Source organism: Macaca mulatta, chromosome 10 (assembly GCF_049350105.2).
Source record: "Macaca mulatta isolate MMU2019108-1 chromosome 10, T2T-MMU8v2.0, whole genome shotgun sequence".
NCBI lineage: Eukaryota > Metazoa > Chordata > Mammalia > Primates > Cercopithecidae > Macaca > Macaca mulatta.
Genome location: NC_133415.1, coordinates 87808041 through 87825760, shown reverse-complemented (window position 1 = coordinate 87825760; position 17720 = coordinate 87808041). Strand labels below are relative to the sequence as shown.

The 17720-nt window shown below is 44.9% G+C and overlaps 1 protein-coding gene across 1 annotated transcript in view; it reads left to right on the top strand.

The window, feature by feature from the left end:
• The window catches only part of TRPC4AP (transient receptor potential cation channel subfamily C member 4 associated protein), an 88596-nt gene that overhangs the window by 59674 nt on the left and 11202 nt on the right, over positions 1-17720 (top strand). The window contains 3 exon segments of the mRNA XM_015149151.3: positions 231-416; positions 10381-10547; positions 15899-16030. Of these exon segments, the coding sequence (XP_015004637.2) occupies positions 231-416; positions 10381-10547; positions 15899-16030 (485 nt within the window).

Here is a 17720-nt window from a genome sequence, read left to right as displayed (position 1 = left end):
GCATTCCCAGTAGATTAAAAAGACTGTTTCCCTGTACCTGCTAAAAATTGAGCTTATGCCTATAACATAATTACTATTTACCTTGGCTTGACATTTCATTTTAAAAGAGTAGCTTTAGCTACTATCAGAGTAAGAATTATTCCTATCATGCAGATTGTTTGTCAGGGCTTTAGGGGTAGTTTTGCTGGTCTCTGTTTTGAAAATTTCCTCGCTTGTTCTTTCCCTGTCAGCGGCCCTTCTCAGCATCCCTGGCTTTGTTGAGCGGCTTTGCAAACTGGCGACTCGAAAGGTGTCAGAGTCAACGGGCACAGCCAGCTTCCTTCAGGAGTTGGAGGAGTGGTACACATGGCTAGACAATGCTTTGGTGCTAGATGCCCTGATGCGAGTGGCCAATGAGGAGTCAGAGCACAATCAAGGTATGGGAGGATGGGTCCCCTGAGCGATCGGGAGCTTTTCCATGGGCACCTGGGACCATTCTTGCTCTCCTTTCCAAGGAGGATTAATTGGAGATTTGCTCAAAGTAGTATTTTCCTTGAGGCAATTCTAGACCATGACTATTAAGACTCTTTTGATAGCTGGTTACAGAAACCTCACTGAACTCCCCAAAGTGGACTTGATTTCAGGGAAAAGGGCTTTGTTGCAGACCTGAGACAGCTGTGTCTCAGGGACTGACAAGAACCAGTAACCAGAACATTCTTAGGAACCTAGAAACTTCTCTCCTCATCTCTTTTTCTTTCTACAATGTTTCTTAGTCTTCTGTCTTACTGTGCCCTGTCTTTTCCTGGTCCCCTTGATGGGACTAGGCAGAAGACTGCCTATTAAATAAGAAGACTCCCAGTCTCAGCTGCAGCTTCCTGGTAAAGAACTCTGGCCCATCTTTGGTTAGGTGCCCATCCCTAAAGCATTCGATTCTGGCCAGCAGGTTCAGAATACACAAACCCAGGAATTCTCAGCTCCCAAACGAGGAATAGGTATCTCACTGGGAGTGGGAGGCCACCAGCTTTTCTTCTTCCCTCCAGCTCCAAATTGAAGAGGCTGAGTTCTCGGTAAGTATGGCAAAGAGGTCAGAGGCTTCCTTCCTCCACCCAACTCCATACTGCACTCACGGTATGGAAGCTCTATCCCACATACTTCCGGCCAAGAATTCTATGGCTGTGATCACCTTTGCCTAAGCTTGCTTGCTCATGTACAGAGGTTTTGCACTGGGAAAGGCAAGCCCAGAAGACTAGAGGCTACTGACCATGCTCTGAGAATTTGCCCACAGAGAAAGGCAGTTAGTAAGAACAGAGTCTAGGGAAGTTCATGCCTGAGATTTTGATGGTAAGCAAATAAAAAGAGACAGGTAGCTCTTCTTTTTTTTACTCTTTTATTTTTTGTATTTTCTCTTTTTTTGAATAGAGAAGGGTTTTGCCATGCTGGCCAGGCCAGTCTCAAACTCCTGCCCTTAGGTGATCCATCCTCTTTGGCCTCCCAGAGTGCCAGGTTTATAGGCATGAGCCACTATGCCCGGCCAGGTACCTCTTCTTAATTAAGAACAAGGTGATGCACAGGCCAGCTAGTTCACCAGAGAACCAGGGAAGGAGACAGCTGAGAAGAACTCTCCTAAGGTCAGAACAAAGCTCAATTTCAAAAATCACCCCTTCCTGAATTTAATTGAATTAGACTTGGGAGCAGTGTATACTCCAGGGCATTGTCAAAAACAGTCGAGAATTCAGACAGCAGTTAATAGAGCCTAACAGCTGGATGTAATACCAGAAGAGGCAGAAAGCTTTAGTGTTTCTTTTGATTAATATTTTCTAGTATAACATTATATCTCCTTCAATTATTTCTTCACCGTATTTCCCAAGTTACTTTCTTAGAAGTTGCTGGCTGGGTGCAGTGGCTCACACCTGTAATCCCAGCACTTTGGGAGGCCAAGGTGGGCGGATCACCTGAGGTCAGGAGTTCGAGACCAGCCTGACCAACATGGAGCAACCCCATCTCTACTAAAAATACAAAATTAGCCGGGCGTGGTGGCACATGCCTGTAATCCCAGCTACTCGGGAGGCTGAGGTAGGAGAATCGCTTGAACCTGGGAGGCGGAGGTTGTGGGGAGCCAAGATGGCATCATTGCACTCCAGCCTGAATAACAAGAGTGAAACTCCATATCAGGAAAAAAAAAAAAAAAGTTGCTTACCACATACATCTTAATATTTTTCAGATTAAAAAAAAATTTTTTTTGAGGAACAAAAAAACACACAAGACTACAGAAAACAAAAAAATGGCAGAAGTAAGTCCAGCTTTATCAGTAATAACATTAAATGTGAATCGATTTAACCATTCAAAAGACAGATTGTTATATTGGATCAGAAAACAAGATCCAGTTATATGCAACCTACAGAAAACACACTTTCAATTCAAAGATAAAATAGGACAGTAAAGGACAGAAAAAGATGTATCATGCAGGCAGCATCCACAAGAAAGCTGGAGAGGCTGTACTTTTAAAAAGTTGGAGAGACAGAGTCTCACTCTGTCGCCCAGGCTGGGGTGCAATGGCACGATCAGCTGACTGCAACCTCCACCTCCTGGGTTCAAGCGATTCTCATGCCTCAGCCTCCCAAGTAGTTGAGATTACAGGCGTGGAGCCCACGCCCGGCTCATTTTTGTGTGTGTTTTTAGTAGAGATGGGGTTTCACCATGTTGGCCAGGTTGGTCTCAAATGACCTCAGGTGATCCGCCTGCCTTGGCCTCCCAAAGTGCTGGGATTACAGGTGTGAGCCCCCACCACCAAGCCAAAAGAGCTGGAGAGACTTTAAAACAAAAACTATTATCAGAGCAAAATAGGGATATTTTGTAATAACAGGGTGAAACCATCGAGAAGATATAACAGTTATAAACACGTATGCATCTAAAAACAGCCCCCCAAAAATACGTGAAGTAAAAACTAACAGATTGGAAGAAAGCAGTAGTTCAAAAACAACAGCTGGAGACCTTAACATACTACTTTTAATAATGGATAAAACTAAGCAGAAGATCAACAGGAAAACAGAAGACTTAAAACACTGTATACCAACAAGGACTAACAGAGCACTGTAGACCTCTCCACCCAACTACTACAGCATGCACATTCTTAAGTGCACATGAACATTCTCCAGGATAGACCATATGCTAGGCTGTTAAAAAAATTCAGCAAATTTAAAACGATTAAAATTGTACAAAAGTATGTCCTCAAATCCCAGTGGGGTGAGTTATAAATAAATAACAGAAACTTGGGAAATTAATAAATACATGCAAATTAAGCAGTATACTTCTAAATAACCAGTGGGTCAAACAGGAGATCACAAGCAAAATTAGGACATATCTTGAGGCTGGGCGCGGTGGCTCACGCCTATAATCCCAGCCCTTTGGGAGACCGAGGAGGTGGGTCACTTAAGGTCAGGAGGTCCAGGCAGGAAAATTGCTTGAACCCTGGAAGTGGAGGTTGCGGTGAGCTGAGATCACACCACAGCCTGGGTGACAGCGAGATTCTGTCTCAAAAAAAAAAAAACACGGAAATATTTTGAGAGAAATGAAAATGACACTATATATCACACGGGATGCAGCTAAAGTGTACTTAGAGGGAACTTTAGAGCTATAAATGCCTACATTTTTAAATAAATCTAAATTGCCTGAACGTCTACCTTAAGTCATTGGGAAAAAAACATCTCAAGAGGAAAAGGAAGTAATAGGATTAGAGTGAAAACTGGTGAGATAGAGAATAGAAAAACAATAGAGAAAATCTACAAAACCAAAGATGATTTTTTTAAAGGTAATCTTTAAAAAGATCAACAAAGTTGACAAACTTTTAGCCACACTGACCAAAAAAGAAAGGCTTAAATTACTAAATTAGAAATGAAAGAAGGTACATTACAACCAACCTTAAGAAAGTAAAAGGACTCTAAGGGAATACTGTAAACCATGTAAGCCAATAAACTAAATAACCTGGATGAAATGAGCCAGTTAAAAGACACAAACTACCGCAGCTAACTCAGGAAGAAATAGAAAACCTGAAAGAACTGTAACAAGAAGATTGAATAAATAATGAAAAACTGCCCACAAAGAAAAGTCCTGGCCCACGTGGCTTCACTGGTTAATTCTACCAAGTGTTTCAAGAATTCACACCAATACTTTCCAGACTCTAATAGAAAATAAAAGAGGAAGGAACAGTTCTCAGCTTATTCTTTGAGATCATGTTATCATGATACCAAAACCAGATAAAGACATCACAAGACCAGTATCTCTTATGATTATAGGTGCAAAAATCCTCAACAAAATACTAGCACACCAAGTATAGCAACATACAAGGATTGTATACCATGACCAAATGGATTTATACAAATTTGGTTCAACGTTTGAAAATCAGTTTATGTAATACACTGTATTAATAGAATAAAGGACAAAAACCACATGATCGTTTCCATAAAAGCATTTGAGAAAATCCAACACCCCTTCTAGTAAAAACAAAAACTCAGGAGAGAACTTCCTCAGCCTGTTAAAGGGCATCTACAGAAACCCATGGCTAACATACCTAATGGCAAAAAATGGAAGGCTTCTCCCACTAAGATCAGGACCAAGATGAGTTCCTGATTGTTTCTGGAAGTGGCAGTGCTGTTGCCGCTTCTCTTCAGCGTTGTATTGGAGGTTCTGGCTAGGGCAGTTAGGCAAGAAAAAGAAATTAAAGGCATGCAAATTAGAAAAGTAGTGAAACTCTTCACAGATGGGATGATCTTATATGTAGAAAAACCTAAGGAACCTACTATAAAAACCAATAAACTAATAAACAGGTTCAACAAAGGTTCAGAAGGCTAATATTTAAAAATGAGTAGTATTTCTATACAGTAGCAATCAACAAACCAAAAATGAAATTAAGAAAACAACTTTATTTACAATAGGATCAAAAAAATAAAATACTTAGCAACTTAACAAGTGTAAAACTTACACTCTGAAAATTCTAAAACATCATTGAAAAATTAAACCCTAAATAAATGTAAAGATATCCCTTGTCTTTGAATCAGAAGATTAATATTGTTAAGATAACGGTATTCCCATACTGATCTACAGGTCAGCCTTGCAGATTCAACACAGTTTCTGTCAGAACTCTCAGCTGTCTACTTTGCAAAAATGGACTAGCTGATCCTAAAATTCATGTGGAAATGCAAGAGACTCAGATGAACAAAAACAGTCTTGAACTAGGCCGGGTACAGTGACTCATGCCTGTAATCCCAACACTTTGGGAGGCTGAGGCTGGAGGATCACTTGGCCTCAGGAGTTTGAGACCAGCGTGGGTAATATAGCGAGACCCCTGTCTCCAAAAAATTTAAAAATTAGCCAAGCCTCGTGGCACCCACCTATAGTCCCAGCTACTCAAGAGGCTGAGGTGGGAGGTTAGCTTGAGCTCAGGAGTTTGAGGCTGCAGTAACCTGTGATCGTGCCACTGTACTCCAGTCTGGGTGACAGTGAGACTCTGTCTTTAAAAAAAAAAAAAAACCTAAGAGAACTCATGTCCTGACTTGAAAACCTACCACAAAGCTGCAGTCCACACTGTGCTGCCGGCCTGAGGATAGACATATTGATCAGAGTTGAGAGTTCAGAAATAAACCCTCATGCTTATTATGATCAATTGATTTTCAGCGGGTACCAAGACCATTCGTTGGTGGAAACAGTGGTAGTCTTTTCAACAAATGGTACTGGGACCATTTGATGTCCACATGCAAAAGAATGAAGTTAGATCCTCTGCCTCATGTCATACACAAAATTAAAAGGGTCAAAGACCTAAATAAAAGAGCTAAACTTATAAAACCTTAGAAGAAAACATAAGGATAAAGCTTCATGACCTTGGATTTAACAGTTTAGATGTCATACACAGTGACATCTGAAGCACAGGCAACCAGGTAAATAATAGATTGGACTTCATCAAAGTTAAAACTTTTTGTTCTTCAAAAAACACTATCAGGAAAGTAAAAAGAGAACACACAGCATGGAAGAATGTTTTTGTGGGGAATACAGGGTTGGGACATTTTTGCAAATCATATATCTAATAAGGGATTTGTATCTAGAATGTATAAAGAACTCCCATAACTCAATAATAAAAAGACAACCCATTTCAAAATATAGACAAAGGATCTGAATAGACATCTCTCCAAAGAAGATATACAAATAATTATTAAGCACGTGAAAAATATTCATCATCATTAGCCATCAGGGAAATGCAAATCAAAACCATAGTGAGGCCAGGCACAGTGGCTGGCACCGTAATCCCAACACTTCGGGGGAGGCCAAGGCAGGAAGATTGTCCAAGACCAACTCGAACAGCAGAGCAAGACCTCATCTCTACAAAAAAAAATGTTTTTTGGTTAGCCAGGCGTGGTGGCATGTGCCCATAGTAGTCCTGGCAACTTGGGAGGCTGAGGTGGGAGGATTGTTTAGGTCCAGAGTTCAAGGCTGCAGTGAGCTGTGGTCCTGCCACTGCACTTCAGTCTAGGTGATAGAGGAAAAAACAAACCCCACAATGATATAGTACTTCATAGTCACTCGAATGGCTATCAAAAAAGGTGGATAATAAGGGTTGGCAAGAATAGGGAGAAATCAGAACCCACATTCACTATTAGTGGGCATGTAGAATAGTGCAGCCATTCTACAGTCTAGCAGTTCCTCAGAAGGTTAACATACAGTTATGTCATAGGGCCCAGAAATCCTACTCCCAGGTATATACCCAAGATAAATGGAAATACGTGTTACTCAAAAACTTTTTCAGGAATGTTCATCACAGCATATTCATAACAGCCAAAATAATGGAAACAACACAAATGACTGTCACCCGATGAATGAATAAACAGGATATGGTATATTCTTATTTATTTATTTTTTTTGGAGACAGGGTCTAGCTTTGTCGCCTAGGCTACAGTGCGGTGGTGTGATCACAGCTCGTTGCACTCATTGCAGCCCTGACCTCCCAGGCCCAGCCATCCTCACACCTCAGCCTCCCAAGTAGCTGGAAACAGGTGCACGCCACCACACCCAGCTAATTTTTTTATTTTTTGTAATAAAAAGAGACAGAGTCTTGCTGTGTTGCCCAAACTGGTCTCAAACTCCTGCGCTCAAACGATCTTCCCGTCTTGGCCTCCCAGAGTGCTGGAATCACAGGCGTGAGCCACTGTGCCAAGCCAGAATGTGGCGTATTTATACTAGCGGGTGTTATTCAGCAGTTAAAAAAAGGGAATGCTGATCGGTGCCACGACATAGATAAACCCTGAAAACATTGTACTAGGTGAAAGAAGCAGTCACAAAAGACGGCATATTGCATGAGTGCATTAATATGAAGTGTCCTGAATAGGCAATTACCTAGAGACGGAAAACAGTTTCATGGTTGCCTAGAACTAAGGGGTTTGGTGGGAAATAGGAAGTGACTGGTAGTGAGTACAAGGCAGATTTCGGGGGGTGGTGAAGATACTCTAAAATTGATTGTGGTAATGGCTGCACAACTCTATGAATATCCTAAAAATCATGATACGGTTAATTAAATGGATGAATTGCATGGTGTGTGAATTGTACCTCCAAGCTGTTAAAAAAAGAAAACAAATGAGTGTGCATGCCTGCAGAAAACGGAGTGCAGTGCCGACAGAGAGAGAGTGGTGACCGCTCCAATCGGCCTGGTAGAGCTGAAGAGACTCGGAGGGAAGCACAGGCCTCGTGAGCTGGTTTTCCCATCTTCATCCTTGGGATTGTCCTTGTTGCTAAGCTCTCCATTGCTTTGGAGACTGTTTCTTGAAAATATCCCAGAAAGTCTGTCAGGCCTGTACAAGCCAGGCACCAAAAGTTGGTGGTGACTTGGAGAGGCGTCAGGCTGCCCCGTCTCTTGCTTTGCAGATGTTTGTTTCTCAGTAGGACTTGTGTGCCCCACACTGTGCCCACTGCTTCCATAAACATCCTTCCCTGCAGGACTCTCTAGAGCACCATGGGCTGGGTGCTGAGGATGCCAAGCACACAAGGTCACACAGCAGTGCACGACAGAGGCGGGATTGTGCGTGATAGTTCTTCAGGTTCACTTCACAGATTAGCCGACACTTAACTGTTCTGGAAGCTGGGCCAAGGAGTCCTAACATGGAAATTGAGTAACTATAGTTTTTTGCCCAAGGTACAGCAGAATAAATATGAGTAGATGGAATCTCTTAAATTAAAAATTTCTCCAGTAAATTTTTCCTGAGTCTTTGTCTCCTACCTGTTTAGTTCCCATTAAAAGCTTGGAAATGAAAAAGAAGAATACAAAGTAGCAAGCAAGCATTAGCACATAAAAGTCAGTTTTCTGAGAACTTATATTTAGTTTCTAATTGTATGTTGCTTACTTCGGGCATTGTTTCAGGCACCTTCAATATATTCCCCTACTCCTTACGACGTTAAAGGGTGGGTATGGTTGTCAGTATTGCTGTATTACAAAGGAGGATGGATACTGAAGCATGAGAGGTCCACTGATTTACTGAAGACCACCCAGTTAGTGATTGGGGTTCAAACCCGGTAGTCTGGCTTCAGGGTCTCTGCTCGTAACTACCGTGCCACGCTGTCTCTCAGTCACGCTTTATTCGGCAGCTTGTCGTCTTCCAGGGTTGTGATTTTAACATAACACAGCTGGGAAAAGTAGTTCCAAGTCTGTAGGATAGAGTAAGTTAGATTCTCTCTCTTTTTTTTTTTTTTTGGAGACAGGGTTCAGCTCTGTTGTCCAGGCTGGAGTACAGTGGCACGATCTCTGTTGGTTCACTACAACCTTCACCTTCCAGGCTCAAGCGATCCTCCCACCTCTCCCTCTTCAGTAGCTGGGACTACAGGCACATGCCACCATGCCCAGCTAATTTTTTAAATTTTTTTATAGAGATGAGGTCTCACTGTATTGTCTAGGCTGGTCTCAAACTCCTAGGCTCAAGCAGTCCACCTGCCTTGGCCTCCTAAAGTCCTGGGATCATAGGCATGAGCCACCACACCTGGTCGGAATAAGTTAGGTTCTTCTGTCTTGATACTTTGCAGAGTATCACTGTGTTTTCTGTATGAGCCTTACCTGAGTATATCTGATAACCACTCCTCTATACCACATAGAGGCCTCTAGGGAAACAGTTCCTATAGGAGCTTGAGAGGACCTTGGCAGTTATTGATTCATCTTTTCACCTTAACAAGGAGGAAACTGAAGGGAAGTCACTCTGCTAAGATCACCTAGCCTCTCCTGACTCTTGACCGATGCCCTTTTAAAATAATGGGGATCTAGGCCGGGCACAGTGGCTCACCCCTGTAATCCCAGCACTTTGGGAGGCCAAGGTGGGCAGAGCACTTGAGGTCAGGAGTTCGAGACCAGCCCAGCCAACGTGGTGAAACCGCATCTCTACTAAAAATAGAAAAATTAGCTGGGCATGGTGGCATGCGCCTGTATTCCCAGCTACTCGGGAGGCTGAGGCAGGAGACTTGCTTAAAACCAGGAAGCGGAGGTTGCAGTGAGCCGGATCGCACAACTGCACTCCAGCCTGGGTGACACAGCCAGACTGTAAGTAAGTAAGTAAATAAATAAATACATAAATAAAGGATCTAGGAGTGAATGGGAGCTTCCTAAGAATCAGATGCTGGGCTTCTCTTATGTTCCCATTCAGTCTTCACAGTAACTCTAGCTGTCCGCTGCAGTAGTACAGAGCAGTCTAAGGCCTAGTGAGGAGGGGACTGGCCCAAAGTCATAAAACCAGCAAGTCTGACACATGTCAAGTGTCCAGTAAATATTACTTAGCTGCTGTTGATGTCCGCGGTAATGACATTGGATAAAATGAAAGTCTGCCTGTAGATTGTTCATCTGCATCAGTAGCATCAGGTGTGATACCCAGTCTGCTTTAGAAAGTTGAACCTTAGAAAAATTTAGATGGTTCTTTTGAAAAATTGGGAATTCTTCAAAAAGAATCCCTCTCGGGCTTCCACAGTGTCCCTCATGGAATCTCAGTAGAACCAAGTAAGTAGGGCCATTTGCGACTTGAAGAGCGGTCCCCATAATTTGCTGTCAGACATCTGCCTGGGCACCTTCTGGGGGTCTGGTTGGTGGCAGGAGAAGGGGATAAGCAGGGAGGGGTGGGTCATGTTACTGTGTTGGCTGTGTCCAAATATTTTTTCTTCGTGTAAAAGTAGATGAGATACAACTACTGCAGAGTCCATTTCTCTGAGTCTCTGAGCTTACCTGGCTCCTGGGGGTGTGGAGGGAGTTTTGCAGCTTTCAGGGTCTCTGTTCAGGCTCAAGGCCCAGCTGAATGGCTATGCTACAAGTCTGTTCAGAGCAGGTTCGAGGGACGGAAATGTGTTTCCTCACAAGCCGTGACTCAATCCTCTCTCCGGTGGCTGTGTCAGCCTCCATTGTGTTCCCTCCTCCAGGGGCTTCTGAGGAGAATGGCCTGCCTCACACGTCAGCCAGGACCCAGCTGCCCCAGTCAATGAAGATTATGCATGAGATCATGTACAAACTGGAAGTGCTCTATGTCCTCTGCGTGCTGCTGATGGGGCGTCAGCGAAACCAGGTGGGCCCCTCTCCAGCGTCTCAGGACACGGGGAGCAGGTGCTGCCCGCGCGCTCATGGTATGCCAGGTGCTCCACAGGGCCTTCTGTTGGAATGGCTCTTGCTCTAGGCTGGCAGAGCATAGGGGTATTTCTCCTACTGTTCTACCCATCAGGAAACCAGGCTGATTCCAGAACCGGAGTCTTTCCACGGTGCGTTGCTGTGTGGAGCGTTTCTAGGCATTCCTGGTTGGTGCTCAGGGCAGGAGCAGGCAGTTGCCTCTGTGAGGTGAAGATTAAAGGGTTGAAAACTGGCAAGACTGGCCCTGTGGATGTGCTGGAGGAGCTGCCAACCTGATGTGGGCTCAGGGCAGTGGGACAGAGCCCAGAGCTATGTCTGCTTAGGAAAACTGGGCAAGTACAGGGGCTCCAGATGTGCAGGGCTTCCCTGAGTCTTGAAGTAGTTCCAGGATGGAGGAGGAAGGGCCCATAACCTACAGTAGAGGAAAAAGGGCTTGGAAGAGTGCAGCCCTCCTCCTCAAGACTGTTGAGAAGTAGCCCGCAGACCACGCCCTTCTCCTAGGGAGGAAACCAGGCATGGGGGCAGGAGAGGCTGGGGTCTCAGCAGTCCTTCCACACCTTTCTGAGTCAGACACTGGACTGTCACAAGTCTGGGCAACAGCAGTGCAGTTACCCCCATTTTACAAGTGAGGATGAAAACGTCTGGAAGAGAATGAAAGAGTGTAGCAGGTGGGACAGGGCAGTGCCCTGGGGAGGAGTGTGTGTAGTCACTGGAACAGTGAGGCAGCTGGGGGACGGCCTGGAGAAAACAGCCAGGAGAGGAAGGCTGAGGGCTCGCAGGGACCAGGTCACGTCAAGCTGTCACAGGCCATTTTAAAGACTGGTTTTTACTCCAAGTGAAGTGAGAAGTCATTCCTCTGACTGCTTTGGGAAAGACTGGAAACAGCAAGGAAGGGAATAGGGTGACCATTAGGGGCCCTCATAATAGGGCCAAGAGATGATAGCAGCTAGGACCAGCATATTGGTGTTGGGACTGGTGGGAAGTGGTTGCATTCTGGATGCATTTGAATGTGAACTAAGCAAATAGGAGAATGGATTTGCCATGTATTGAGATGGTTAAGACCAGCAGGTAAGGGGTGGAGGAGCAGGCTTAGGAAGATGGGGAGCTGCGTTTTGTACAAGGTAGATTTGAGGTGTCTGATGGAATTGGCACTTGGATTGATTACCTACAGCTGCTACTGGGGAGATGGCAAGGCCGGAGGTGTCACTTTGGGAGTCCTCAGCATATGGTTGTATTTAAAACCAGGACACTGGATGAGATCCCACACTGATAGCCACAGCATTGGTGTCCCTTCTTTCAATATGGAACATGTTTTTTATAAAAAATAATTGTAGGGACAACTTTTATGGGTTGAGTGCTATTACTTTTTCGAGGCACTTTCACAGTTATTTATATTTGAAATAATTGTAGGGACAGCTTCTATGTGTTGAGTGCTATTACTTTTTTGAGGCATTTTCACAGTTGTTTGAATTTTCAGGTATTTAGTAAGTTACACAACAGGTGGTGACTCTGTGTCCCCACACTCGATTCTTGAGAAAGCCAGGGCATAAACTAGGCTGTGCTCTCGGGGACAGGCCTGGATAGAGCCAGAATTTAAACTCTGCTGCCCTGCCTCCTCTGTCTGCCATCTCACAACAGTTCTTTGTTCCCTGAGCCTTCTTGTTTCCACATTGCTATGAGTCGTTGCAGTCTTGAGTTAAACTGTATGATTACAGCGCTGCTTCCTTGGGAAGGGACCATTAGTGACCTTGAAATCCTGGCCCCCCAAAATCACTTTCACTAGCATGTTCTCATTTGCACAGTCGGCATTTCCTGGGTTTCTGCTGTGTGCCGGGCACCATGAGGATATGGATTCCCAGATCCTGCCTACACTGGGTAGCAAGGGAAAGGATTTCCTTGGCCAGGCCTCACAGAAGGCTTCTTCCTTAAAGAGGCCTTCTTGTTAATGGGCAGTTGGGCCAAGTTCTCTGACCAATCTTGGCCAAATTGAAATCTCAAGACTGGAGAGGCTCCCCAAATGCTGTCAAGTTTCGTCCCTCTGGTGCTAATGAAAATCATCCATATAGCAGTCGTTTTTTTAGTCATTTCTTCAAGCCCTGAGTAGCTTCCACATTACCTCACTGAGCCTTTTCAACAGCTCCATCGTCCCCCATCGCCTTTTCTGTCAAGGGACTTGACCTCAAAGAATGTTGCCGAGGATCACAAAGCTGTCTTATGAACCCAGGGCTTGCTGACTGCGAAGCCTGAGCTCTTACCCACTGCCTCCTCAGGTAGAGTGGCACTTCATCTCACCCACCTGCCTACCATCCTCCTATAGAGCAGGCCACGGGGCTGGACCTGAGAGTAGGAATAATGCATTCTACAAGTAAAATTTGTTTTACAAATTTTACACGTGAAGAAGCTGCTATTTACTTTCTTTCTTTCTTTCTTTTTTTTTTTTTTTTTTCCTTTTTTTGAGGTAGTCTTGCTCTGCTACCCAGGCTGGAGCGGTGCAGTGGCGTGATCTCAGCTCACTGCAACCTCTGCCTCCCGGGCTCAAGCGATCCTCCTGCCTCAGCCCTCCAAGTAGCTGGGGTTACAGGCGCACACCACCATGCCTGGCTAATTTTTGTATTTTATTTTTGTTTTTGAGATGGAGTCTCCCTGTCACTCAGGCTGGAGCGCAATTTCTGCTCACTGCAACCTCTGCCTCCCGGGTTCAAGCAATTCTCCTGCCTCAGCTTCTTGAGTAGCTGGGACTACAGGCATGCGCCAGCACACCCGGCTAATTTTTGTATTTTTAGTAGAGACGGGGTTTCACCATGTTGGCCAGGCTGGTCTGAAACTCCTGACCTCAAGTGATCCGCCCACCTTGTCCTCCCAAAGTGCTGGGATTACAGATGTAAGCCACCATGCCCGGCCCTAATTTCTGTATTTTTAGTAGAGACAGGGCTTCACCATATTGCCCAGGCTGGTCTCGAAATCCTGAGCTCAGGTGATCTGCCCATCTTGGCCTCCCAAAGTGCTGGGATTACAGGCGTGAGCCACCATTCCTGGCTAAGAAGCTAGTATTGTTAAGAGAAAAGGGAAATGATGTAGGAGAAACCTCAAACCTAAATACTGGCCTGAACTTAGGAGACCCCGGGTTAGGTCCAAGTCTGCCTCAGAAGGCCCCTCTCTTCCCAGCTGTGTGACTCACCCCTAATCTCTTTAAGCTTGGGTTTCTAGTCTGTGCAGTGAGGCAGTTGCACTGGATGAATTTTTGTGGGCCATTGTTGCAACGTTTTATAGCTGTGTGACCTGGGCCTGGCTTAGGGCCCTTTGAGTGAGACAGGAAGGCACATGGCTTGGTAAACACCATAGATGTCAGCCGTACCTCCCCAACCCCAGTTAAGCAGGGCAAGGTAGACCCAGGCTGGGTTTTAGTAAAGGCCTGAGTGGCACAGCAGGTGTCATTTTACATCAGCCTCAGTCTTAACAGGTTCTGGGCTGCTTATGAGTCTAACACTGGCCATAATTTCTAGTAGAAATTATGTAGTAATTTCTAGTAGGCTGTGATTTCTAGTAGAAAGAGAATAGTCACCTCTGTTACTTTCAGTGGCAAAACCCACAGTTACTTTTACACAACCTAATATGTTGAAGGGAGAGGTCCATTGGAATGGAGGCTGCCAGGGATGTCTTTGTCAGGTTCTGGTCTCCCAAGATAAATGCATACCTGTAGTGGGCTGGAAAGGGGCAGACTTTAGGATCAGAACACCTGAGTTAGGTGCTGTTGCAATCACTGACCTTGCCCAGGCTGGTCTTGCTGAACTTCTCCCCCTTGTAAAATGGCAATAAGCGAGCAGTGGTGCTGTGTGCAGAGCTTTACATGTGCTTTCTGACTTGATCGTTACAACAGTCCCGAGAAGGGCTAGTAATAGCCTTACGTTATATAAACAAATTTTAAAAGGGAAATCATTCCTGTAGTTCTGTTTTAAAAGATTTAAGTTAGTATCAATGAAGCCTGTTTCCCCTCTGATCATTGACATTCTGATGGTTCCATGAAGCAGCTAATTTTACCAGTTATTAGTATATCCTTCTAGAGACATTTTTATGCTTACAAAGGCGAATTGTATTCCTCTTTTTTTACACAGTCAGTAATATAGCATGAACGTACTTGCTTTCCCAGTATTATCTCTCGGCAGTTGTTAAGTTCACGACATACAAAACACCTTGATGTTTTTTTACTGGTGCCTTATATCCCATTGAGTGGCATACCATAATTTATTTTGCTAATCTCTGTTGATGGAAGTGTAGGTTATATCTATTTTGGGGCATTACAAATAATGCTGCAGTGAGTAGCATTGTAAATATGTGTCATTTAGTATTTATATGGATCTGAATGTAAATTCCTAAAGTGGAATTGCTGGTTAAAGGGATTATGGATTTGAAATTTTAGAGTTACTGCAAAACCCTCTTCCCTGTGCACGTCATAACAGTGTGCCCTCCCACCAACAGCGTGTGAATGTACCTGATGCCCAGGTCACCAACATGTTCTTTTAAAGCTTTGTCATCTTTCCCAGTCTGAAAGAGTGAAAAATCAGAGATGTTTGTAGGACTCCTTATAGAGGAATTTCTTTGCTTGTGGCATGAATTGCCAATGTCTGTTCTTTTTTTGTCATATTTGGCTTGTGACTTTGCTTATTTTGAGTTTTGCCATTCAGAATTTTAAAAGGTTTGGGTGGTTGATGTCAACAAGCTTCTTTTTGAGCTTCTAGGTTTAGTGTGATCCTTCAGAAAGGCTTTTCCAACTCTTAGATCATTTTTTTTAATTCTTTGCAAAGATTTTTCTGGATCTTAGAGTTTTTTAATAGTCGTATCTTACTTTCAGCTGAAATTTATCCTAGTGCAAAGCATGAGGGACATTTTCATGTTAATATGAGGAGACAAATCTTAAGGAATTTGTTTAAGGTTACCAAGTTTGCACATGGTAAAGCTAAGAGTCAAACCCAGGACTCTTGAATCCCAAAGGACTCTTGAATCATACGCAGGACTATCTGAATCCCAAACTCATGCTTCTGTGATAGGAACTATCATACATTATGACTTGTAGGATTATTGTGAGCATTAATGAGTAAAGTTAGAAAGTGTGTGTGTGTGTGGTAGGTGTAGGGGATACATGGATGTTTTCTTCAAACCCCAGCACTCCTTACTGACAGTTAGTTGCTTTCTTCGTCCTGAATGTCATTATCGTGTGTACTGAGCACGAGGTTTTGCTAGATTTTTCAAGCACATTTGTCTTAATTAATACTTTTTCCTTCCTATCCCGTCCAGGTTCACAGAATGATTGCAGAGTTCAAGCTGATCCCCGGACTTAATAATCTGTTTGACAAACTGATTTGGAGGAAGCATTCAGCATCTGCTCTTGTCCTCCATGGTCACAACCAGAACTGTGACTGTAGCCCGGTAAGCAGGAGACCCCTGGGGACAGACAGATGGTACCTCACTGGCTTGGAGTAGTTGTTTCAAGACCTGCTGCTGACCCTTTGACCTTTTTTCCTTTGGGAGTAGAGCAGAGACTAAAATTGTATTTTATAGTCCCCTAATTGGAAGCTACCTTGGAGTAGGATCTGAGTGAACCCCACTCCCCACCCCAGCCTATGCAGAAATCCCTTTTAAGATGTTCCTAGGCTGGGCACAGTGCACATGCCTGTAATCCCAGCACTTTGGGAGGCTGAGCGGGCAGATCACTTGAGGTCAAGAGTTACAGACCGGCCTGGCCAAGTATGGTGTTGGGTGCCTGTAATTGCAACTCTGGGAGGCTGAGGCACCAGAATTGCTTGAATCCAGGAGGCGGAGGTTGCACTGAGCTGAGATCATGCCATTGCACTCCAGCCTGGGCAACAGAGTGAGACTGTGTCTCAAAAAAAAAAAAAGAGTTCCTGCCTGAGGCCCTCTAGCCAACTTCCCCTTGTACACCTCTGTGATGGGGATCTCATTTCACTCCAGGCAGGGGGCTGCCCACTGCATGAGCTAGCAGCATGCTTTTCCTTATTTGCTGTTTTATCCTATTGTAATTTTCATCCACCTGTAGAACCGTGCTCCCGGGCGCGGTGGCTCACACCCGTAATCCCAGCACTTTGAGAGGCCAAGGCGGACGGATCACTTGAGGTCAGTGGGGCTAGTTTGCCCCGTGGGTACCTGTGTAGCCTCAGCCCTGGAGGCGTTTCTACAGGGCACTTTTGCTTTTGTCTGCCAGGTATGTCAGGTACAGCTGTCCCAGGGCAGTTTTCATGTTTCATGTCTTGGCCCTGCTGCCCCAGTTGTGTGAGCTCAGGGTTTCTGCTGCTCTTGGGAGGGCTCCCTTCCCCCGCCAGCAGCACCCTGGCAGAGCCAGGCTCCCTGGGCTGGTGGGTCAGGCCTTTCTAACCCTTCTCTCACCAAGTGTACATGCTCCCCAGGCTTTACAGGAACCTGAGACCCTGTCTGGTCCCTGCAGGGCATTAAAACCCAAGCGTTAGTGTGACTAGGTCTTGTCGCCACCGCTCCACACTGCCCTCAGCTACTGAGTATCAGTTCCTTGGCTCACGACTCCAAACTCCTCGGTCCTTTCTTCATTTCTGATTCCGGTGGACTTCCCCCCCTCCTCCCCACACGTTTTGTTTGTTTGTTTGTTTTTTGGGACAGAGTCTCCATCACCCAGGCTGGAGTGCAGTCAGTGGTGTGATCTCGGCTCACTGCAACCTCTACCTCCCAGCTTCAAGTGATTATCCTGCCTCAGCCTCCTGAGTAGCCAGAATTACAGGCGCAGCAACCATGCCTGGCTAATTTTTGTACTTTTAGTAGAGGCAGGGTTTGCCATGTTGCCCAGGCTGGTCTCAAGCTCCTGACCTCAAGCGGTGTGCCCGCCTCGGCCTCCCGAAGTGCTGGGATTACAGGTGTGAGCCACCGCGCCCCACCTTATTTTTTTTTGAGTGTACTGGCATGTTTTTAGCAGGAAGGGGGCCACATTAGCTTAATCTGCTATTGATCAGATGTGGAAGTGAACAGATGGTTTTCTAACTAAAGAAAGGTCCTCATGGTGCGTGAGGACAGAGGCTCAGAGAAGCAGGCTCTCACCAGGGTGTCTGTTTGTGTTGTTTTGGAACTTGTGACT